The 25,299-nt window shown below is 36.5% G+C and overlaps 1 protein-coding gene across 1 annotated transcript in view; it reads left to right on the top strand.

Annotated features, from left to right (window-relative positions):
- Positions 1-25,299, top strand: part of LOC122732001 (sodium-dependent phosphate transport protein 2B-like) — a 52,615-nt gene that overhangs the window by 9,358 nt on the left and 17,958 nt on the right. Inside the window, exons 4-6 of the mRNA XM_043972215.1 lie at positions 1,552-1,662; positions 4,381-4,524; positions 5,824-5,935. Coding sequence (XP_043828150.1) covers positions 1,552-1,662; positions 4,381-4,524; positions 5,824-5,935 — 367 coding nt within the window. The remainder of the gene's footprint in view (positions 1-1,551; positions 1,663-4,380; positions 4,525-5,823; positions 5,936-25,299) is intronic.

The raw sequence follows: 25,299 nt of genomic DNA, 5'->3' as shown, positions 1-25,299 counted from the left end.
GAACTCAGGTACTCCTGACTCCAGGGCCAGTGCTCTATCCACTGCGCCATCTAGCTGCCCCCTGTAACTTATAGTTTTAAAGAATTAGTACATGAGAGAGCAGGATTTGAACTGAGATCTTATTGATTCCAAGGTGAGGCTTCTCTGTGCTACATTACCCTGCTCCCTGCCCTGCCCCACTTTTTAAAATTTCTTTATTTCTTTGTTTGTTTATAGCATTCTTTTAAAAATTTTTGAGTTCCAAATTCTCTTTCCGCCCCCCATCCGTTCCCTGACTTCCTAAGAAGACAAGTTATATGATATGCTTGCTCTCTCCTAGATGCACTTTTTTTTTTTGGCTGGGCAATGAGGGTTAAGTGCCTTGCCCAGGGTCATACAGCCAGTAAGTGTCAAGTGCCTGAGGTTGGATTTGAACCCAGGTCATCCTGAATCCAGGGCCAGTGCTTTATCCACTGTGCCACCTAGCTGCCCCCTGTCTAAATGCACTCTTATTTAATTCTATCTAATCCAAGTTCCTTTCCTTCACTGTAGCACCCAAGACTGAATATAGTGCTTTAGATATCCTATAATAAAGAATATAATGGAATGATAACAACATGATCTAAACATGTTATTTCTATTAAGGAAGCCTAATATTAAGAAGCATTCCAGGATGGGCTCATAGAAATTCTGGGAATGATAATTTCTGAAGGTGGGAGGGAGGTGCATAAACATCTTCATACCTTCTCTCCTTCATGTATACCACAATATGTACACTAGGTGGCGCAGTGGATAGAATGCTCTTCCTTCTGAAGAGCAGCAGTAGGTGCTTTGGCTGGTTATCCTGTCAGGACCCTTCTGCCTGGAGGTGGCTGCTACTATTATCTGCACCACTTCGCAAGCCTATGGTTCAGCTAAGAATGCAGCCTTGATGTGCTTATGGCTCCTCCTCCCTCCCCTCCAGACCGCACTGTCTGTGGTACCAAAAAACTTCTTCACAAATGAGGCTTTTTTATAAAAAAAAAAAAGGGTGGGGGGGGACCACTTCAAGTAATTGGCATGCTTCTCTTCCTCCTCCTCCTCCTCCTCCTCCTCCTCCTCCTCCTCCTCCTCCTCCTCCTCCTCCTCCTCCTCCTCCTCCTCCTCCGGCAGTGAGAGTTAAGTAACTTGCCCAGGGTCACACAGCTAGCAAGTGTCAAGTGTCTAAGGTCAAACATGAACTCAGGTTCTCCTCAATCCAGGGCCAGTGCTTTATCCACTGCACCACCTAGCTGCCCCTGGCATGCAGTTTCTAATGCATCTCCCAAGCTGACAATCCAGACTGCCTGCTCCTAGTTAGAAAGAGATGGGAGATTCTTGTACAAAATGCTAGATCCTCTGTGTGTGTGTGTGTGTGTGTGTGTGTGTGTGTGTGTGTGTTTGTGTATGTGTGTGCACATGCACATGGACAAGCTATACACTCATGAATGCAACAAACAAAGCAATGTTTGTAAAAGTGTTGAACAGGGTCTGGCACATGGTAGGTGTTTCATAAATGATTTTTCCCTTCCCCTATCTTTTTTTTTTTTCCAGAGAAAAGTAATGTCTTTCACGGGTTCACACATTTTTTTCTCCTCCTGGTCTTTCTCTACTTTTTTATCTGCTCCTTGGACGTTCTCAGCAGTGCCTTCCAGCTGGTTGGAGGTAGGAAAAGCAACTTCAGAGTGGGTCTGAGGTTTGTGGGTGGGTTGGTTTTTTTTTTAATTTGTTTTGTTTTGTTTTGTTTTTGCTTTGTAATTGATTTTGGTTCAGCCAATAGCCAATCAACAAGCAGTCTCAACCCAAGTAATCTCCCTTCTTTTAAACTAGTCTCTGCCTGAGGGGTCTCACCCTTTTATCCACTCCAGATATATGTTACTGGATGCTTCTTGACTCATACTTTCCCCCTCTTCATCCTCTCCCCTCTGCAGCACCCCACCCACCTTACTTAGACCCTAGTCTCTGGAAATGAGACAGTTCAGGGATTAGGTTTCAAGAATCTTTATGAGAAGACTTTGTGATAGAGATTTTAGGTCATCCCATTAAGGTTTTGAGATAAGGTATGAATTTTGATTCCTCTATTGATGTCTGAAACATTACCTCTCCTTTCAGAGATTAGAATCTGTCTAAGATGCCTGTGTATGTGTTGTAGTGTGTTAGCAGCAGTAGTGATGTCTGTGGGAAAGGTGAAACAGGTCAGATTTACACTAAGAAAATAAAGAAAAGAATTGGAGTCATTTTGTCCAAGCTTCCCCATCCCACTCTTCCCTATGTTTTCTCCATAAATTCTTCTAGTTCTATCTCAAAATAATCTGTACTTGAACTCAGAGACCCTGGAGTGTATGTGTATTTTTTTTTAATGTATAAGGTATTTTATTTTTTTCCGTTACATGTAAAGATAGTTTTCAACTTTTGTTTATACAAGCTTTACAATTTCAGATTTTTCTCCCTCCCCTCCCTCCCCCCTCCCCTAGACAGCAGGTAATCTGATATAGGTTATGTCTATATATCTCTATACATATACATATAGATATAGATATATACACACACATATATATACACATAATAACATTAATCCTATTTCTGCATTAATCCTGTTACAAGAGAAAAAATCAGAACAGTGATGCAAAACCTCAAAATAGAAAAAAAAACCAACAGCACCCAAAACAAAAGAAATAATATGGTTCAATCAGCATCTATACTCCACAGTTCTTTTTTTCTTTTTTTTTTCTTGGATTTGGAGATCCTCTTCTACCATGAGTTCCCTGGAACTCTTCTGTACCATTGCATTGGTGAGAAGAATATAGTCCATCACAGTAGGTCAACACTCAATGTTGATGATACTGTGTACAATGTTCTTCTGGTTCTGCTCATCTCACTCATCATCAGCTCACGTAAGACCCTCCAGGTTTCTCTGAACTCTTCCTGCTCATCATTTCTTACAGCACAATAGTATTCCATTGTATTCATATACCACAACTTGTCCAGCCATTCCCCAATTGATGGGCACCCCTTCAACTTCCAATTCCTTGCTACCACGTAAAGTGTGTGTATTTGTTGTTGTTGTTGTTGTTGGGTTGGTGGTTTGTTTTTTTTTTTTTTTTTTGGTGAGGCAATTGGGGTTAAGTGATTTGCCCAGGGTCACACAGCTAGTAAGTGATAAGTGTTTGAGGCTGTATTTGAACTCAGGTCCTCCTGAATCCAGGGCCGGTCTATCCACCTAGCTGCCCCGTGTGTGTATTTAATCTCCAACCTGCCCTGGTATGTTTTCCACAATGTTGACTTTACTTGGCATAGTGGATAGATGGTCATTTGCTTTTGACTCCAACAATTTGGACAATTGACTTTATTCTCCACTCCATTTCCTTTGTGGAAAGCTTGGCCTTCATGTTTTCACGCTGTAGACTAATAATGGGTAGCCATTATTATTACTAAGCTCTAGGACAGGGATGGGAGCACACAAAGGAAATGGAAGACCCATCTCTAACCTCAGAAAGGAAGTTTGCAATTTTGTTGGGATGACACAACAAGTATATGAAAGGGATTTCTGGTCTTCTAAGTACCCTCCTAATGAATATACCTTAAATAAGCCAAGTGAGGGAAAGGAATAGGCATTTATATGTCATTTACTATGTGCCAGCCACTGTGCTCAGCACTCAACAAATATTATTTCATTTCATCTTCACAACAGCCCTGTGAAGAAGGTTCATTTTATAGTGAAGGAAACAGAGTCTGAGAATGATTAAGTGACTTGTCCAGGGTCACACAGCTAGGAAGTGTCTGAGGCTAGATTTGAACTCATGTCTTCTTGATTCAAGATCCAGTGCTCTATGCACTGCCTCAGAACCCCTCAGTGCAATAGAGATGCTTGGTAATTGGCGGAATTGGGTGGAAAAGTTTTGAAGGAAGAGAGTGCCCCTCCCCTCTGACAGAAGGAATACTTGGGGAGGGGGTGGAAGAGAGGGGAAGGGCCCTTCTAGGCCAGAGCAATTCTTCCAAGGCACAGGAACATATAACTATGCGTGAGGAATGGCAAGTGGATTTATTCTGATGCAGCAGAGACACTCAACTGGAGTGAGAGAAGGTAATGAGGTTCAGGGCAAAAGATGAGACTAGGTGGCATTTCCAGCTTTAAAATGTGTGCAGACAAGTGAAATGCCTTGCTTATGCTCACACAGTGAGACAGAGGCTCCCTAAAACCCAATTCAGCCCTCACTGCCCTCTGCCCCACTGCCTGCCTCAGTAGCCAGTGACTCCTCCCTCCCCACTCCTCATTCCTATAGAGTGGTCCCTAGCCTTTGGACTGTGGCCCAGCAGCCCCAACCATCTACCATATAGAGCAGTTATTTAAAAAACAAAACAAAACTTTGTTTACCTTTGTAGGAAAAGCAGCTGGTGTACTTTTCTATAAAGGTTCGATCATTTACAATCCTGTGGCTGGCATGATGATTGGTGTGCTGGTGACCGTCATGGTGCAAAGTTCCAGCACATCTACATCCATCGTTGTCAGCATGGTGTCCTCTTCATGTGAGTCAGCCCTGAGGCTGTCACCCCCACCCCCTCCTAGACCCTTGTTGGATAGGCAAGCCTGGAATAGGTTCAAAGAATTTCATTCCAAATGATAGAATCATGTAATTATTCACAATGTGCCTTGGCCTTTAATCTTTATCTTCCTGCTTTTTCATCCTTCCATCAGGCTCAGTCTCTGTCTCTGGTGTCCATCCGTGTGTCCTGTACCTACTCTTGTGGTAGAGTTAGAAAATTTGGCTCTAGCTGGCAGAATTGGGCTGCATGTTCTTGGATGAAATCTTTAGTGCTCGTTGCTGAAGAAGAAGAGCACTAATCATAGAACAGATCTGCTTTGGGAGAAGGGAATTCAGTGTGAAGGATTCCTTTCTCTTCTCTTTTTCCTGTCTGATATTTAAGCCAACTGAGTCTGAGTCAGTGCCTTGGATGTAGCTATTATTTGAGTGGATTTCTTTTTCTGAGCAGAGATAATTCAGACCAGATCCTTTTGAATCACTTCTTTATTTTTCAAATGGGCTTGATTTGGATCAGATCTCTTCATCTCTCAGAACTGGGTCCCCTCCTCCCTACCCCACCCCACCCCCATTTTTTGTTAGATAAATGTCAACTTTCCCTCTACTGCAAGGGACAGATTTTGGGTCGGGGGTAAGCTTCCCTGGAGTGTGGCTATGAAGGAGAAAAGAGGATAAAGAAGTTCCCTGGAAGACAGAGAATTCTAAGTTGCTGAAGTGGAGGTTCAGTGATCTATCCACTATGCCACCCAGCTGCCCCAATAGGAAGGTAATGTTGGGACAAAGCTGTGACTACAGCCACCATTGTAACAGTGACCACACCCCTCAACTGCTACCAGTGGTCTAGTTTTCTTGCTATGGGAGAAACCCCAGTTGCCCTGTCTTAGTTAGAGTTCTGAGCATTTGGTCTCAGCTGTAGTGAGTTCTTCACTACACAGGAGATCTTCAGGCAAAGGCTAGATGAGTGACTGGTTGGGAATTTTGTAGAAATGATTCCTATTATTGGTCATGACTGGATTAGATAGCTTCCCCTACTTTTTTTTTTTTTGTAGTGAGGCAATTGGGGTTAAGTGACTTGCCCAGGGTCACACAGCTAGTAAGTGTTAAGTGTCTGAGGCTGGATTTGAACTCAGGTACTCCTGACTTCAGGACCGGTGCTCTATCTACTGTGCCACCTAGCTGCCCCTCCCCTACCTTTTTTTAAAAAGCTGATTGCTTAACTTAAGGTTTGGTTTTTTTTCTGTGAAAGTCCACATTTTTTTCCTCATTTATCTTTTTCCTTTGACAGTGTTGACAGTAGAGGCAGCAATTCCCATTATCATGGGAGCCAATATTGGGACTTCAATCACCAATACCATGGTGGCTCTCATGCAGGCTGCAGACAGGGAAGAATTTCGAAGGTACGAAGTTTTGTCTCACTTGTTTGCTTTTCTTTCATGTTCTCTCCATCAGTGCAGTAACTATCTTTGATTAACAGAGTTGAGAATCTTCATTTACCTCCACAGATATCTCCCTGGCTCTTCCAGTAGACCTTGTAACCGTGCAGCTTGTAGGATAAGCACATAGACTGAGCAGTTTAAATATCTCAGCTTAGTTATACATAAGTGTATTTCATTTTTGGTACAGTGTATTCCTTTTTACATTTTGTTCTTCTAGATTCATAAAAAGCAAAACATATATTCTAGGGATATGGTCAGGGAATAGGTAACAGGTCATTGGGGTAGTGGTGGTGCCAAATAACAGACCAAGGGAATCTTTGTCTCACTAGTGAAGGGAATATCACCAGTATCTTATTTTCTGAACTGGTTTTCAGGTTTTACTGCCTGCTATATGGAGATCAGAGCAAACTAGAACATGAAAACTTATAAGAAGTGATGCTCACATCATTTTTGCCTTTCTTGTTTACTGTAATCAGTATTGAGAAATTGCACTGTTCTTTGACAGTAAATGTCGTACCTTGTCTCTTAGTCAATAGAAGCATGTTAGTAGAAGAACCTGTGTGTGTAAACATATACACTCACATATATATGTATACATACATATATATACATATATATGTATACATATATGTGTATATATACATACATATGTATACATACATATATATTTATATGCAAATAAATAATGGACCATTCTGTGCCATTAGGCCACCTCTCTGTCATATTTAACATCTACTGTCTCATATTATCCAGTTCTACTTCTGTCTGTGAATCACAAATACTTTAAGACCTAGTGGTGTTCCTGCAGGGTAAATGTCCAACAAATATTTGGTATTTGAACATAATAATGGCTACTCTGTCTATACCAACAGAGCTACATTGGGTACAGGGGAGAGATTTTTTTTTTTTTGGTGAGGCAATTGGGGTTAAGTGACTTGCCCAGGTCACACAGCTAGTAAGTGTCAAGTGTCTGAGGCCGGATTTGAACTCAGGTTCCCCTGAATCCAGGACCAGTGCTCTATCTACTTGTGCCACCTAGCTGCCCCATGGCAGAGATTTTTAATTGGAATCAAGAGCAGTTGCATGCCATACCACTTTTTAGTAGGCTGCTTCTGCATAGCTCCCAAGTTTTACAGTAATAATAATGGAATGGAGGCTAGGGTCAAGATAATGGAATGAAGGGTCACAATTGCCAAATTTTCCTTCAAACCTTTTCTACAAAACAACCAAAGAAAATGCCAAATTGAATTCTGAGTAGACAAGCCAACAAAATCATTGTGAACAGCTTTAAAAAAAGAGAATCAGAGGTCTATGACATTGTGTTGGGAGCTGGCTGGGAGAATGAAGCAGCCCTGGCTGTAGGCATTTGAGGTCATGGCAACACTGGGAGCTAACAGAACCTAGGCCTGGACAGCATATTTCAAAAAGTTACAAAGGAAAACAGCCCAAATAGAATGGGGAGGCGGGAGTAGGGAGGTGGGGGGGAGTGTGGTGTAAAATTGAAATCGAAAAAAATCTATCAATCACCTCCTGAAAGAGATTCCAAAATAAAACCTCCCAGAAATATTGTAACCAAATTCTAGAGTTCCCAGATTGGTTAAATCTGCAAGTAGCTAGACAGAAAGAATTCAAATACCATGGTGGCACAGTCAGGATCCCATGAGATTTAGCAGCTTCAATGTAAAGGGAGTATTGTTTACAAGAGACACATTTGGAACAGAAAGACATACACAGAGTTAAAATAAGTGCTTGAAGCTGAATCTATTAGACTTTAGTTAAAAAAAGGAAGGGGTAGCAATAATGATCTCAGACAAAGCAAAAGAAAAATAGACCTAATTAAAAGAGATAATCAGGGAAACTACATTTTGCTAAAATGTGTCACAGACAATGAAGTAATATCAATACTGAACATATATGCACCAAATGGTATAGCATCCAAATTCTTGAAGGAAAATGAAAGGAACTATTGGATGAATTAGATAGTAAAACCATACTGGTGGAGGACCTCAATTTACCCCTCTTTAGATAAATCCAACCATAAAATCAATAAGAAAGATGTTAAGGAGATGAATAGCATTTTAGAAAAGTCAGATATGGTAGACTTCTGAAGAATATTGAATGGGAATAGAAATGAGTATACTTTTTATCTCAGTTGCACATGGCACCTTCACAAAAAGTGACCATGTGTTAGGGCATAAAAATCTCACAAACCAATGGCGAGGAGCAGAAACATAAAATGTACTCTTTTAGACCATAATGCAATAAAAAGCCTCTGAAACATAGTTTAAAAATAAATTGGAAATTAAATAATCTAATCCTAAAGAATAAGTGGGTCACAGAACAAATCATGGAAACAAATTAATAATGACAACAAAGACAATATACTAAAATTTTTGGGATGCAATCAAAGCATTACTTAGGAGAAATTTTATCTCTAAATGTGTATATCAGTGAAAGAAAGAAAGAACAGATCAATGAATTAGGTATGCAACTCATAAAACTTGAACAAGAACAAGTTAAAAATCTACAATTAAATATAAAGATAGAAATTCTGAAAATCAGAGGAGAGATTAATAAAATTGAAAGTTAAAAACCCAATTGAACTAATTAATAGAAGTCAGTTTTATGAAAAAAAAACAATAAAATAAATAAATCACTGGCTAATTTGATTAAAAACGAAAGAAGAAAACCAAATTATCAGTTTTGTAAAGCATGAGTGCATGACCACTGAAAATGAAATTATAGCAATTGGAGGCAAGTCTGGGTCATGGAAGATTAGACATTTTTTCTGGTCTCCATGACCTTTCAAACCTCCCCCAAATGGAAATTTGCACCAAATATAAAACAACTTCATCTATTACCATGGTCTAGGGCACTAAGAATCCAAAACAAGGTTAAAAGAAACAAAACCCCAAGGAACTGACACTCACTGATCCTAAACTCATTAAGCACCTACTCTCTACGTTCTATACAACCACCAGCAAGGCTACACTAGCAGACCAAATGTAGGATATAGGCTTATATCAACACCCACCTATGCAATATGTTCCTTACTCTCTCTTTCCAGTGATATAGTGACACCAGCCCTAGGCTGTGGAAGTTTTCTTGGGTCAGCTTGGCCATAGCCCTTCAAGAGAAAAAGCCTGCTAGACATTATAGTCTGGAAGCAATGACACTGTAAAGCTCTGAACTGCTGGTAATGGGGAAAGAGCTAAGTGTGACAGATAATCAGGATGGGACATTGCATGTAGGTAACTGTGCAGCACTCCATGAGCCCTGAGGGAAGAGCCACAAAAATAAGCAAGTCACCAAAAAGGATCCTGACCATAGAAAGTTACTACGGTAATAGGGAAGATCAAAACAAATCTCAGAAGAAAACAACCAAGTCAAAAACTGCTATATCCAAAGCTACAAAGACAAATGTGAATTGGTCTCAGGCCCAAAAAGAATTCATAGAAGAGCTCAAAAAGGATTTTTAAAATCAAATAAGAGAGGTAGAAGAAAAAGTGAGAAAAGAAATGAGTGACACAAGAAAATTATTTTTAAAAAGTCAACAGCTTGGTAAAGGAGGTACAAAAAATACTGGAGAAAATAACACCTTAAAAAACAGAAAAGACGAAATAGTTTTTTTAAAGAAACACAAAAATCCAATGAAGAGAAGAATGCCTTAAAAAGTAGAATTGGCCAAATGGAAAAGGAGATACAAAAGTTCAAAAAGAACTTCTTAAAAAGTAGAATTTGGCAAGTAGAAAATAATGACTCTATGAGAAAGCAAGAAACAATAAAACACAAAAAGAAGAAAATAGAAGAAAATGTGAAATATCTCATTGGAAAAATAACAAGCCTAGAAATAGATAAAAGAGAAATAAGATAAGAATTATTGGACTACCTGAAAGCCATGATAAAAAAGAGCCTATATATCATATTTCAAGAAGTTATCAAGGAATATTGCCCTGATAATTAAGAAACAGGGCAAAACAGTGAAAGAATCTACCAATCACCTCTTGAAAGAGGCCCCAAAATGAAAACTCCCAGGAATATTATAGCCAAATTCTAGATCTCCTAGGTCAAGGAGAAAACACAATTCAAATATCATGGGGCTATAGTCAGGATAACACAAGATTTAGCAACTTCTATATTAAAGAATTCAAGAGCTTGGAATATGGTATTCTGAAAGGAAAAAGAGCTAGACTTACAATCAAGAATCATCTACCCAGTAAAACGAAGTATTAATCATTCATGGGAAAAAATGGATATTCAGTACAATAGAGGACTTTTCAAAACAATTCTGGGATACTACCTCATACCTACTGGTATGACAGCAGAGAGAAATAGGACAGCAAAGAGAAATGACAAATGTTGAGGGGATATGGGAAAAATGAGACATCAATGTACTGTTGGTGGAGTTGTAAACTGATTTAAGCATTCTATAGAGCAATTTGGAGGTATGGCCCAAGGGCTATAAAACCATGCATACTCGTTGACCTAGTAACATCACTAAAGAGATAAAAACCAAAAAGTTAAAGGACCTATATATACAAAAAATATTTGTGGTAGCTCTTTTCTGGTGCAAAGAATTTTAAATTGAGGGGATGCCTATCAATTGGGGAATGGCTGAACAGATTGTGGGATGTGATTATGATGGAACACTATTGTGCTATAAGAAATGATGAGCAGGATGCTCTCAGAAAAACCTGGAAAGGCTTACATGAACTTTTGCAAAGTGAAATATACTATATACAAAGTAACAGCAATGTTGTAAGATGATCACCTGTGATTGATTTTGCTATTCTCAGTAATACAATGATCCAAAACAACTCTGAAGGACTTATGATAAAAAATGCAATCCATCTCCAGAGAAAGAACTGATAGTATCTGAAAACAGATTGAAGAATATTTTTTTTAGTTTGTTTTTCTTGACTTTTGTTTGTTTTCTTTCACAACCTAGTATGGAAATGTTTTGTATGACTACACATGTATAACTTATATTGAATAGCTTGCCTTCTTAAGGGGGGGGAAGAAGAAGGAAGAGAATTTGGAGGACAAAGTTTTAAAAATGGATGTTAAAGGGGCAGCTAGGTGGCACCAGCTTCAGACACTTAAGACTTACTAGCTGTGTGACCCTGGGCAAGTGACTTAACCCCAATTGCCTCACTAACAAAAAAAAAAGAAAAAGGATGTTAAAATTGTTTTTTACATGTAATTGGGGAAAAATAAAATTCTAAATAAATGAAAGAAAAAAAGAAAAAAAATCAAGGACTTTGAAGCATTCCTGATAAAAAGACCAGAGCCAAGGAAAAATTTGACATTTAAATATAAGTCTGAAGAAAAGCTTAAAAATATAAATATGGAAAAGAGATCATAAGGGATTCAATAAGGCTAAATTGTTTCCATTCCTATATAGAAAAATAATACTTGTAACTCCTAAGAACTTTCTCATTATTGGGTCATTTAGAAGGCGTTTACATAAACAGAGGACATGGGTATGAGTTGAATATGATGAGATGATTATCTAAAAAATAAAATTAAGGGGTGAGAAAAAGGATGCTCCCAGAGAAAAGGGAGTGGTAGAATGGGATAAATTATCTCACATAAAAGAGGTATCGGAGTAGCTAGGTGGTATAGTGGATAGAGCACCAGCCCTGGATTCAGGAGGACCTGAGTTCAAATTCGGCCTCAGATACTTAACACTTACTAGCTGTGTGACCTTGGGCAAGTGACTTAGCCCCAGTCGCCTCACCAAAAAAAAAAAAATCAATTAAATTAAATTTTAAAAATTAAATTTAAAAGAGGTGTAAAAAAGCTTTTACAGCAGAGGGGAAGAAGGGGGAGGAAAAGGGGGGAATGTTTGAACATTACTCTCATTGGAATTGGCTCAAAGATGAAATAAAATACAAATTCAGTTGAGTATAGAAATCTGTCTTACCCTACAGGAAAGCAGTAGGCGGTAGGGATAAGAGAAGTTTGTGTGTGTGTGTGTGTGTGTGTGTGTGTGTGTGTGTGTGTGTGTGTGTGTGTGTGTGTGTGTGTGTATGTGTGTGTGTGTGTGTTGTGGGGGAAGGGTACTGATAGAAAGTTATATTTGGAGAGGTGGTAGTCTGAAGCAAAAAAGATTTTTAGGATGGACATGGGAAAGGAGAATAGGATAAAAGGGAGAAAATAGGATGGAGGGAAATATACAATAACCATAACTGAAAAAAAAATTTACAACAAGTTTCTATAATAAAGGCCTTGTTTCTCAAATATATTGAACGGAGTCAATTTTATAAAAATAAGAGCCATTCTTCAATTGATAAATGGTCAAAGGATATGAACAGGCAGTTTTCAGATGAAGTAATCAAAGCTATCTATAATCATATGAAAACATGATCTAAATCACTATTGATTAGATAAATGCAAATTAAAACAACTCTTGAGGTACCACCCCACACATATCAAATTGGCTAATATGGCAGAAAAGGAAAATGACAAATGTTGGAGGGAATGTAAGAAAATTGGAATACTAATGCACTGTTGTTGGAATAGTGAACTGATTCAACCATTCTGGAGAGCAATTTGTAACTATGCCCAAAGGGTTATAAAACTGTTGATATTTTTTGACCTAGCAATACTTCTACTAGCTATATATCCCAAAGAGATAACAAAAAAGTGAAAAGAAACTATTTGTATAAAAATATTTATAGCAGCTCTTTTTGTGGTGGCAAAGAATTGGAAATCAAGGGGATGTCCATTAGTTGGGGAATGGCTGAACAAGTTGTGGCATATGAACGTTATGGAATTCTATTGTGTTATAAGAAATGATGAGTAAGATGATTTCATAAAAAACCTAGAAAGGTTTACATGAACTGATATAGCATGAAGTGAGCTGAACCAGGTGAATATTGTACACAATAATAGTAGTAATGTACAACAATCACCTGTCAATGACTAAACTATTCTCAGCAATACAATGATTCAAGACAATCATGAAGGACTTATGATGAAAAATGCTATCCATCTCCAGAGAGAGAACTGATGGAGTCTGAATGAGGATTAAAGCATACTTTTACAAAAACCTTTCTTTTTCTTTATTATTGTTTGGACTCTGTTTTCTTCTACAAAATTACTAATATGAAAATATGTTTATGTATAACCTATATCAGATTGTTGACCATCTCAGGTAGGGAGGCAGAAAGGGAGGTAGGGATAGAATTTAAAACTCAAAAATGAAAAAAGTGAATGCCAAAAATTGTTTTTACATGTGATTAGAGAAAAAAAAATTTTTTTTTAAATAGAGGGATAGGTCAATGGAAGAGACTAGACTAGAGAGATCCAGAAACAATAGAACTTTAATAACCGAGTACTTGATACAGTGAAAAAATATATTATATATGGGGACATTTCCTATGTGATTAAAAAGCCTGCTGGGAAAAGTAGAAAGCAGTCTGGCAAAATTAGGCTTAGATCAACACCTTACTCCACATGTGAAGTGTGAACCCCTCAATACACATTCTAAATGGATATATGATCTTAACATTAAAGATCATATTATAAAAAAATTGAAAGGGAACCTCTCACACCTATTTGTAAAAGGTGTATTCTTAACCAAACAAGAGATAGCAGCAATTACAGAAAATAAAACGGATAATTTTGAATATTTGAAACTGAAAGCTTTTGTACAAACATTAATGCATCTTGCAAAAGATGGGAAGTGGTTGAATGAGATAAAAATCTTTGCATCAAAATCCTCTGATAAGGATTTGATATTCAAGATATATAAATAATCTTGTAAAATTGGAAACTATGACCAACATCTCACAATTTCTACCAAGATAAGGTCAGAATGGGCATATGACAGATATGAAGTGTGATATCATAAGTAAATTAGGAGAACATATCAAAATTAACCTGTCAGATTTATGCATAAAGGAAGAATTTATGAACAAAAAAAGAGATAAAGAGTATCATGGGGTGCATAATGGATACTTTTGGTTACATAAAGTTAAATACATTTTTGTACAAACAATAACAATGCAGTCAAAATTAGAAGTAAAGCAGGAAACTGGGAGAAAAACAATGTCAGCTGAATGATGACCTCATTTCTCAAATATATAGGGAACCTAGCCAAATTTATAAAAATAAGAACCATTCCCTGATTGACAAATGGTCATAAGATATGATCAGGCAGATGCTAGAATGAAAAATCAAAGCTATCAAAAGTCTTTTGAAAAATGTTTTAAGTCAATAGATTAGAGAAATCCAAATTAAAGCAATTTTAACACTCATGAGAATGGCTCATAGAAAAGGAAAATGGCAAAAGCTGGAAGGGATGTGAAAAAGCAGCGATATTAATGTGCTGTTAGTGGAGTTGTGCTCTACCATTCTGAAGAGCAGTTTGGAATAATGCCAAAGGAATATAAAAACTTTGCATGGTCTTTGACCTACCAATACCAACTACTAGGTTTGTATCCCAAAGGGGTTAAAAGAAAAGGAAAAGTGTCTCTGTGTACAAAACTATTTATAGCAACTCTTTTTGTGGTAGCTAAGGTTTGGAAATTGAGGGGATGCCCATCAGTTGGGGAATGGCTGGATAAATTGTGGTATATGATAATGATAGAATACTATTGTGCTATAAGAAACGAAAAACAGGATGGTTTCAGAAAAACCTGACAAGACCTATATGAATTGAAGCAGAATGAAATGAGCAGAACCAGGAGATCATTGCATTTAGTAACATCAGTATTGTAATGATGGTCAACTGTGAAAGACTTAGCTATTCTGATCAATTCAATGATTCAAGACAATTCCAAAGGGCCTGTGATTTTTTAAAAAATGCTATCCACCTCCAGAGAGGGAAAACTGATGAACTCTGAGAGCAGATTGAAGCATGTTTCTTTAAAAACATTTTTTTTAACATGGGTAAAAGGGACATGTTTTACATGACTTCACATGTATAACTGATATTATATTATTTGTCTTCTCAATGGGTGGCAAAGGGGCTGATGGGAGGGAAGATTTTGAAACTCAAACTTGAAAAAAAAGAATGTTAAAATAAATTAAAATAAAAAACAAATTGGCAAAAATGACAAAAATGGCAAGAGTCAGTATTGGAGGGGTTGTAGAAAGATAGGAACACTAATACAATGTTGGTGGAACAGTGAAATGGTACAACCATTTTGGAGAATAATTTGAAATTATGCAAACAAAGTGACTAAAACGTTCAAACCCTTTGAACCAGAGACTCTATTATTGGACTTATACCCCAAGGAAACCATAATTGGGAAAAAAAGTCTTCCTATAATCCAAAATATCAATTGGGGAAAGGCTAAACAAATTGTTGTACTTGAATCTAGTGGAATATGATTGTGCTATAAGAAATGATGCATTTGATAAATACAGAGAAAGCATAGAAAGATATATGTGAAGTAAGCATAGCCAAGAAAATTCATATGCATAGTCACCATAATGATAAACAGAAAGAATAGCACATCGACAACAACAAAAGTAAATATAACAGTTATAAAGGTCAAGGAGGACTCAAATGAAGCAGCTATGAGAAGACACTTCCTACCTATCCATTAGTAGAGGTGGGAAGGTCTACAGGTATTACACATTGCACATGTTTTGCAACTTTCTGAACATAAGTGAGCAATTATGCCACTTTTTTTCCCTTTCTAAATACCCCACTATCATATTGGATGGCTCTTAGGGAGTGATACATGGGATACTATGGCGATGTAAGAAACAGAAAACATAAAAAGATTAGTTAAAACTAAAGCAATTGTTAGGAACTATTTTGCCTAATTTTATGCCAATAAAACTGACAATCTAAACTAAATAGATGAATATTTATAAAAATATGAATTGCCCAAGTTAACAGAAGATAAAATAGTATACTTAAATAACCCTATTATAGAAAAGGAAATTGAATAAGCTATCAATAAGCTTCCTAAGGGGAACAAAATAAAACCTGAGGACCAGATGGATTTATAAATTAATTATATCAAATATTTAAAGAACAATTCATTCCAATGCTATATAAATGATTTGAAAAAATAGGCAAAAGAGTCTTATTAAATTCCTTCTGTTTCACAAATATATTTTTGATACCTAAACCAGGGAGAACCAAAACAGAGATAGAAAACTGTAGATCACATTCCCAAAAGCAAAAATTTTAAATTGATGCAAAAATTTAAAATAAAATGTTATCAAGGAGATTATAGCAATATATCACAAAGATCATATCATGTCCAGGTGGGAATTACACCAGGAATGCAGAGCTGGTTCAATATTAAGTAAACTGTCAGCATAATTGAACTAACAATAACAAAAACAACAGAAATCATATGATTATTTCAATAGATATAGAAAAAGCTCTTGACAAAATACAACATTCCTTCCTATTAAAAATAGAATAAATGGAGCTTTTCTTAAAATGATAAGTAGCTACTATCTAAATGAAAGAGAAAGCATTATCTGCAATAGAGATAAATTAGAAGCCTTTCTAATAAGATCAGGAGTAAAGCAAGGATGTCCATTATCACCATTCTTTTTCTTTTTTTTTTAAGTTTAGACTCTACTTTTTTTTTAATTAATAAAGTATTTTATTATTTTTTTCCATTACATGAAAGATAGTTCTCATCTTTTGTTTATACAAGCTTTACAATTTCAGATTTTTCTCCCTCCCTCCCCTCCCTTTACCCTCCCCTAGATAGCAGGTAATCTGATATAGGTTACACACACACACACACACACACACATATATATATATATACACATAATAACATTAATCCTATTTCTGCATTAGTCATGTTATAAGAGAAAAAATCAGAGCACTGATGAAAAACCTCAAAATAGAAAAAAACAACAGCACCAAAAACAAAAGAAATAGTATGGTTCATTCAGCATCTATACTCCACAGTTCTTTTTTTTTTTTCTTGGATTTGGAGATCCTCTTCCATCATGAGTTCCCTGGAACTCTTCTGTACCATTGCATTGATGAGAAGAATATAGTCCATCACAGTAGATCAACACTCAATGTTGATGATACTGTGTACAATGTTCTTCTGGTTCTGCTCATCTCACTCATCATCAGCTCACGCAAGACCCTCCAGGTTTCTCTGAACTCCTCCTGCTCATCACTTCTTACAGCACAATAGTATTCCATTGTATTCATATACCACAACTTGTTCAGCCATTCCCCAATTGATGGGCACCCCCTCAACTTCCAATTCCTTGCCACCATGTAAAGAGCAGCTATAAATATTTTTGTACGTGTAGGTCCTTTTCCCCCTTCCATGATTTCTTTGGGAAACAGACCCAAAAGTGGTATTGCTGGGTCAAAGGGCATGCACAGCTTTATCACCCTTTGGGCATAATTCCAAATTGCTCTCCAGAATGGTTGGATCAGTTCACAGCTCCACCAACAATGCATTCATGTTCCAATTTTCCCACAGCTTCTCCAACATTTATTATTTTCCTTTTTTGTCATTTTAGCCAATCTGATAGGTGTCAGGTGGTACCTCAGAGTTGTTTTAATTTGCATCTCTCTAATCATTAGAGATTTAGAGCATTTTTTCATATGACAATAGATAGCTTTGGTTTCTTCATCAGAAAACTGCCTGTTCATATCCTTTGACCATTTCTCAATTGCGGAATGACTTGGATTCTTATAAATTTGATTTAGTTCCCTATATATTTTAGAAATGAGGACTTTATCAGAAGTACTGGCCATAAAAATTGTTTCCCAGCTTTCTGACTCCCTTCTAATTTTGGATGCATTGCTTCTGTTTGTACAAAAGCTTTTTAATTTAATGTAATCAAAATCATCCATTTTGCATTTTATAATATACTCTATCTCTTGTTTGGTCATAAACTGTTTTTCTTTCCAAAGGTCTGATAGGTAGACTATTCCTTTCTCTCCTAATTTACCTATGGTATCACCTCTTATGTCTAAATCATGTATCCATTTTGACCTTATTTTAGTATAAGGTGTCAGATGTTGGTCTATGCCTAATTTCTGCCATACTGTCTTCCAGTTTTCCCAGCAGTTTTTGTCAAATACTGAATTCCTATCCCAGAAGCTGAAGTCTTTGGGTTTATCAAACACTACATTACTAGTGTCATTTACTACTGCATTTCCTGAGCCTAGCCTATTCCATTGATCTACCACTCTATTTTTTAGCCAGTACCAGATAGTTTTGATGACTGCCGCTTTATAGTAGAGCTCCAGGTTTGGTACAGCTAACCCACCTCCCTGTGAATTTTTTTTCATTATTTCCCTGGATATTCTTGATTTTTTGTTTTTTCCAGATGAATTTTGTTATTATTCTTTCTAGCTCTATAAAATAATTTTTAGGTAGTCTGATTGGTATGGCACTGAATAAGTAAATTAATTTAGGCAGTATTGTCATTTTTACTATATTAGCTCTGCCTATCCATGAGCACTTGATATCTTTCCAATTATTTAGATCTGATTTGATTTGTGTGAAGAGTGTTTGGTAGTTGTGTTCATAGAGTTCCTAGGTTTGTCTTGGCAAGTAGACTCCCAAGTATTTTATATTATCCACTGTTATTTTAAATGGAATTTCTCTTTCTATCTCTTGCTGCTGGACTTTGTTGGTCATGTATAGAAATGCTGATGATTTATGTGGATTTATTTTATATCCTGCTACATTGCTGAAGTTGTTAATTATTTCAAGTAATTTTTGAGTTGATTCTCTAGGATTCTTTAAGTATACCATCATATCATCTGCAAAGAGTGATAGTTTTGTTTCCTCCTTGCCTATTCTAATTCCTTTAATTCCTTTCTCTTCTCTGATTGCTAAAGGTAACATTTCTAGGACAATATTAAATAATAGAGGTGATAATGGACATCCCTGTTTCACCCCTGATTTTATTGGGAAGGCTTCTAATTTATCTCCATTGCATATAATACTTGCTGATGGCTTTAGGTAGATACTGTTTATTATTTTAAGGAAAGCTCCCCCTATTCCTAAACTCTCCAGTGTTTTTATTAGGAATGGTTGTTGTATTTTGTCAAAAGCTTTCTCTGCATCTATTGAGATAATCATATGATTTTGGTTGGTTTTCTTATTGATATGGTTGATTATGTTAATAGTTTTCCTAATGTTGAACCAGCCCTGCATTCCTGGTATAAATCCCACCTGGTTATAGTGTATTATCCTGGTGATCACTTGCTGTAATCTCCTTACTAATATCTTATTTAAGATTTTAGCATCAATGTTCATTAGGGAAATTGGTCTATCATTTTCTTTCTCTTTTTTTGCTTTGCCTGGTTTTGGTATCATCACCATATTTGTGTCATAAAACGAATTTGGTAGAATTCCTTCTTCACCTATTTTTCCAAATAATTTGTATAATATTGGAATTGTTGTTTAAATGTTTGGTAAAATTCACCTGTAAACCCATCTGGCCCTGGGTATTTTTTCTTAGGGAGTTCATTAATGGCTTGTTCAATTTCTTTTTCTAATATGGGTTTATTTAAGGATTTTATTTCCTCTTCAGTTAACCTGGGAAGTTTGTATTTTTGTAAATATTCATCCATTTCATTTAGATTGTCAAATTTATTGGCATACAGTTGGGCAAAATAATTCCTAATTATCGATTTAATTTCCACTTCATTGGTGGTAACATCACCTTTTTCATTTTTGATACTGGTAATTTGGTTTTCTTCTTCCTTTTTTTTAATCAAATTAACCAATATTTTATCTATTTTATTGTTTTTTTCATAAAATCAGCTCTTAGTTTTATTGATTAATTCTATAGTTTTTTTGCTTTCAATCTTATTAATTTCTCCTTTGATTTTCAGGATCTCTAATTTAGTATCTAATTGGGGATTTCTAATTTGTTCTTTTTCTAGCTTTTTAAGTTGCATGCCCAATTCATTAATCTCCTCTTTCTCTTTTTTATTCATGTAAGCATTTAGAGCTATAAATTTTCCCCTAAGCACTGCTTTGGCTGCATCCCATAGATTTTGGTATGTTGTCTCATTATTGTCATTCTCTTGGATATAGTTATTGATTGTTTCTATGGTTTGTTGTTTGGCCCATTCATTCTTTAGAATGAAATTATTTAGTTTCCAATTGATTTTCATTCTACTTTTCCCTGGCTCTTTCTTACATGTAATTTTTATTGCATCATGATCTGAAAAGGATGCAGTTACTATTTCTGCCTTTCTACATTTTACTATGATGTTTTTGTGCCCTAATACATGGTCAATTTTTGAAAATGTGCCGTGTACTGCTGAGAAGAAGGTATATTCCTTTCTATCCCCATTCAGTTTTCTCCAGACATCTATCATGTCTAACTTTTCTAGTAATCTATTTACCTCTTTCACTTATTTCTTATTTATTTTTCAGCTAGATTTATCTAATTCTGAGAGGGGGAGATTCAGATCCCCCACTAGTATAGTATTACTGTCTAATTCCTCTTGTAACTCATTTAACTTCTCCTCTAAGAACTTGGATGCTACACCACTTGGCGCATACATATTTAATATTGATATTACTTCATTATCTATAGTACCTTTAAGCAAGATATAATTTCCTTCCTTATCTCTTTTAATGAGATCTATTTTTGCCTGCACTTTGTCTGAGATAAGGATTGCTACCCCTGCTTTTTTTACTTTAGCTGAAGCATAATATATTCTGCTCCAGCCTTTTACCTTTACTCTGTGTGTATCTCTCTGCTTCAAATGTGTTTCTTATAAACAGCATATTGTAGGATTCTGGTTTTTAATCCACTCTGCAATTTGCTTCTGTTTTATAGCAGAGTTCATCCCATTCACATTCACAGTTATTATTACTGACTGTCTATTCCCCTCCATTCTATTTACCCCCTTTGTACTTTTCCCCCCTTCTTTCACCCTATTCCTCCTCACCGACGTTTTACTTCTTACCCCTGCCTCCCCCGATCTGCCCTCCCTTTTTATCACCCCCCTCTCTTTTCTTTACCCTTTTCTCCCTTGCTTTTGTCCTCCCTTCTATCAGTCCCCCCCTTTCCCTTCCCCTTTTGTTTCCCTAAAGAATGAATTAAGTTTCTCTATCCCAATGAACGTATATGTTATTCCCTCTTTGAATCAAATCTAATGAGAATAGGGTTGAAATAATGTTCACCCCTCCTTTCTTTCCCTCTATTGTAATAGGGTTTTTTTTACCTCTTCATATGATATAATTCATCCCATTCCACCTCCCCTTTCCTCTCCTCCCCATAGACTCCCTTTTTAACCCCTTAATTCTTTTCTGTATCATCACCTCAAAGACGATTTATATTTATACCCTCTGTGTAAAGTCCTTCTCTCTGCCCAAATACATTTACAATTCTTAAGAGTTATGAGTATTATCTTCCCGTGTAGGGATATAAACAGTTTAACCTAATAGGGTAACCTTTTTTTTACCCCCCCCTCTGTTTACCTTTTTAAACTTCTCTTGAGCCTTGTATGTTGAAATCGAATTTTCTATTCAGTTCTGGTCTTTTCACCAGGAAAGATTGAAAGTCCCCAATGTCATTAAATGTCCATCTTTTCCCCTGAAAGAAAATGCACATTTTTGCTGGGTAATAGATTCTTGGCTGCAATCCAAGCTCCTTTGCCTTCCGGAATATCATATTCCAAGCCTTGCGGTCCTTTAATGTTGAAGCTGCCACGTCCTGAGCAATCCTGACTGTGGCTCCATGATATTTAAATTGCTTCTTTCTGGCTGCTTGGAGTATTTTCTCCTTCACCTAATAATTCTGGAATTTGGCTACAATATTCCTTGGAGTTTTCCTTTTGGGGTCTCTTTCAGGAGGTGATTGGTAGATTCTTTCAGTGATGATTTTATCCTCTGATTCTATGATATCAGGGCAGTTCTCCTTAATAATTTCCTGGAGTATGGTGTCTAGATTCTTTTTCTGGTCATGGCTTTCAGGCAGTCCAATGATTCTCAAATTCTCTCTCCTCGATCTGTTTTCCAGATCAGTTGTCTTTCCAATGAGGTATTTCACATTTTCTTCTATCTTTTCATTCTTTTGCTTCTGCTTGACTGATTCCTGGTGTCTCATGGATTCCTTATCTTCCAACTATCCAATTTTAATTTTTAAGGCATTGTTTTCTTCAGTAAGATTATGTACCTTTTTTTCCATTTAGCCAAGTGAATTTTTTAAGGCACTGTTTTCTTCAATGAGATTATGCACCTTTTTTTCCATTTGGCCAGATGAATATTTTAAGGCATTGTTTTCTTCAGTGAAATTATGCACTTTTTTTTTTCCATTTGGCCAGTCAATCTTTGTGCTTCCTTTTCCAAGCTGCTGATTCTTTTTTCATATTTTTCTTGTTTTGCTTTCATTTCTCTCCCCATTTTTTCTTCTACATCTCTCAATTGATTTTTAAAATCCTTTTTGAGCTCTTCCAGGAAGGCTTTTTGTTCTTGAGACCAATTCACCTTCCCTCATGAGGCTTCACATGTAGGCAATTTGAGGGTATTGTCCTCATCTGAGTGCATTGGCTTCTTCCCTATTGATACAGAAGCTCTCAATGGAGAGGGCTCTTTTTTGCTTCTTACTCATTATTGCACCTTATTTATTTATTTTTTAAGTTGAGTTGAGGTCTGCTCTGGGGGCACTGTTTTGGGCTTCTTGTGCAGGAGTATAGGTGCTGTGTGACCGGCTTTTTACTCTGAGGCCTTTGGAGTGTGTGCAGTTCGCCCCCCTATACTTCCTGTCTGAGTGTGCTTGGCCAGGTGCCCGATACCGGCACCCGATCCTGCCTGCCCTGTTCGTGGCCCTCCCGGCCGGTGCAGATAGGTTTTTCCACTGTCCTTTTTGGCCACCAGAGTTTTGAGCCAGGTTCCAGGGGCCTCAGTTGTTCAGCTGTGGCCCGTAGCTCCTGCTGACTTGCCCCGACCCCCTCGATGCTGGGTTGCTGCCCTGCACTGGGCCTCCCTTTTGCCTGAGTCAGATAGACCTTTTCCTGAAGTCTTCTAAATGATCTCTGGTTGGAAGACTGTGTCTCTCTGTCCCTTTGCAGGTTCTGTAGTTTTAGAATCCGTCCAGAGGCTTGATTTAATGTTCTTTTTGGGGGAACAGAAGGAGAGCTCAGGCAGCTTGCTGCTTCCTCTCTGCCATCTTGGCTCTGCCTAGACCATTCTTTTTCAATATTGTACTAGAAGGCATAGCAATAAGAGAAGAAAAAGAAATAGAAATAATAAGCATAAGCAACAAGTAAACAAAATCATTACGTTTTGCAGATATGATGGTATATTTAGAGAAACATAGAGAATCAAATAAAAAACTAGTCAAAACAATGAACATCTTTAGTGAAGTTGCAGGATATAAAAAAAACCACATAATTAGCATTTCTATATATTACCAAAAAAACCCATCAAGAAGGGATAAAAAGAGACATTTCCTTTAAAATAACTGCAGACAGTATAAAATACTTGGGCATTCACCTGCCAAGACACACAGAAACTATGTGCACATAATTATAAAACACAGCACACAAATAGATCTAAAATATTGGAGACATATTAATTGTTCATGGGTAGACTGAGCTAATATAATAAAAATGACAATCCTACCTAAATGAATTTACTTATTCAATTCCATACCAATCAAACTACCAAAGAATTATTTTATACAGTTTGAAAAAGTACTAACAAAGTTCATTTGGTAGAACAAAAGGTCAAGAATATCATGGGAGACATTTTTTTTTAAAGGAAAGTGGCCTAGCACTAGGATAGATCAAACTATAAAATAAAGTGATAATTAATCATCAAAACAATCTAATAAAGGGTAATAAATAGCGTGGTTGATAATGGAATAGATTAGGGTCACAAAATATAGAAGTAAACGACCAGAATAACCTAACGTTTCATAAACCCAAAGATCCCAGCTATTGGGGCAAGAACTCACTTTTTGACAAAAACTTCTGGGAAAACTGGAAAGTACATTTCACAAGATATAACAAGATAAGCTCAAAATGGGTACATGATTTAGACATAAAGGATATCCTGAACAAATTAGGACAGCATATAAAGAATTTTCCCATCAGATCTATGGATAAGGGAAAACTTCCAAACCAAAAAAGAGATGAGAGGGTTATTAAAGATAAAAAGTATAATTTTGATTACATTAAATCACTAAAGTTTTTTGCACAAACAAAACCAATGCAGACAAATTTACAAGAAAAGTAAGAAACTGGGGGAGGAAAATTGACAAGTTTCTCTGATCAAAGGTCTCATTTTTCAGATATGTAGGGGACTGAGCTAAATTTATTAATATAAGACCCATTCCCCAATTGATAAATGATTATAAGAAATGAACAGGCAGATTTCAGAACAAGAAATCAAAGCTATCAAAGTCATAAGGAAAAATGTTCCAAATCACAATTGATGAAAAAAAAAAGTAAATTAAAACAACTCTGAAATATCATCTCCCAACCATGACAGAAAAGGAAAATGACAAATGCTGGAAGGGATGTGGAAAAGCAGGGATACTAACATACTGTTGGCAGAATTGTAAACTGGTCCAACCATTCTGGAGAACAATTTGGAACTATGCATAAAGAGCTATAAAAAAGAGGCATACCCTATGACCTAACAATACTGCCCAGAGAGAGCACAGAAAAAAGAAAAAGACACATATGTACAAAAAAATTTATAGTAGCTTTTTTGTGTGTGTGGTGGCAAAGAATTGGAAACTGAGGGGATGCCCATCAATTGGAGAATTGCTGAACAAGTTGTGGCATATGATTATAATGGAAAACTATTGGAGTATAATAAGTGGGGAAGGAAATGATTTCAGAAAAGCCTGGGAAGACATGTGAATTACTGCAAAGTGTAGTGAGTATAATGAGGAGAATATTGTACACGGTAGCAACAATAGTGTAATGACTTTACTCTGATCAATACAGTGATCCATGACAATTCTAAAAGACTCATGATGACAAATGCATTCTGCCTTCAGAGGGAAAACTGTTAGATTCCAACAGCAAATTGAAGCATATATTTTTTCTTTCTTTTTTTCTTGTTTGTTGTTGTTCTTACACTATTTGACAAATGTGGACATATATTTTACATAACTTCATATGGATAATGGTTAATATTATTTCTTGCCTTCTCACTTCATGGAGGGGAGGAGAAAGAGAAGAGAGTATGGAAATGAAAACAAAAATAAAAATTAATTTAAAAAATAGAACAGTAGTACTGGGTGAACTAGGAAACTGAATTAAATTTCAAAATGTAAACCAAAAATGATAATAAAAAAGAATGGAAGGAACAAACATTTATTAAGCACTTACTATGTACCAAGCACTGTGCTATTTATTTGCTTGACAAATGTTATCT

The sequence above is a fragment of the Dromiciops gliroides genome, chromosome 6 (genome assembly GCF_019393635.1).
Source record: "Dromiciops gliroides isolate mDroGli1 chromosome 6, mDroGli1.pri, whole genome shotgun sequence".
In the NCBI taxonomy this organism is placed as follows: domain Eukaryota; kingdom Metazoa; phylum Chordata; class Mammalia; order Microbiotheria; family Microbiotheriidae; genus Dromiciops; species Dromiciops gliroides.
Note: the sequence above shows the minus strand (reverse complement) of the source record. Positions and strands in the feature narration are given on the sequence as shown.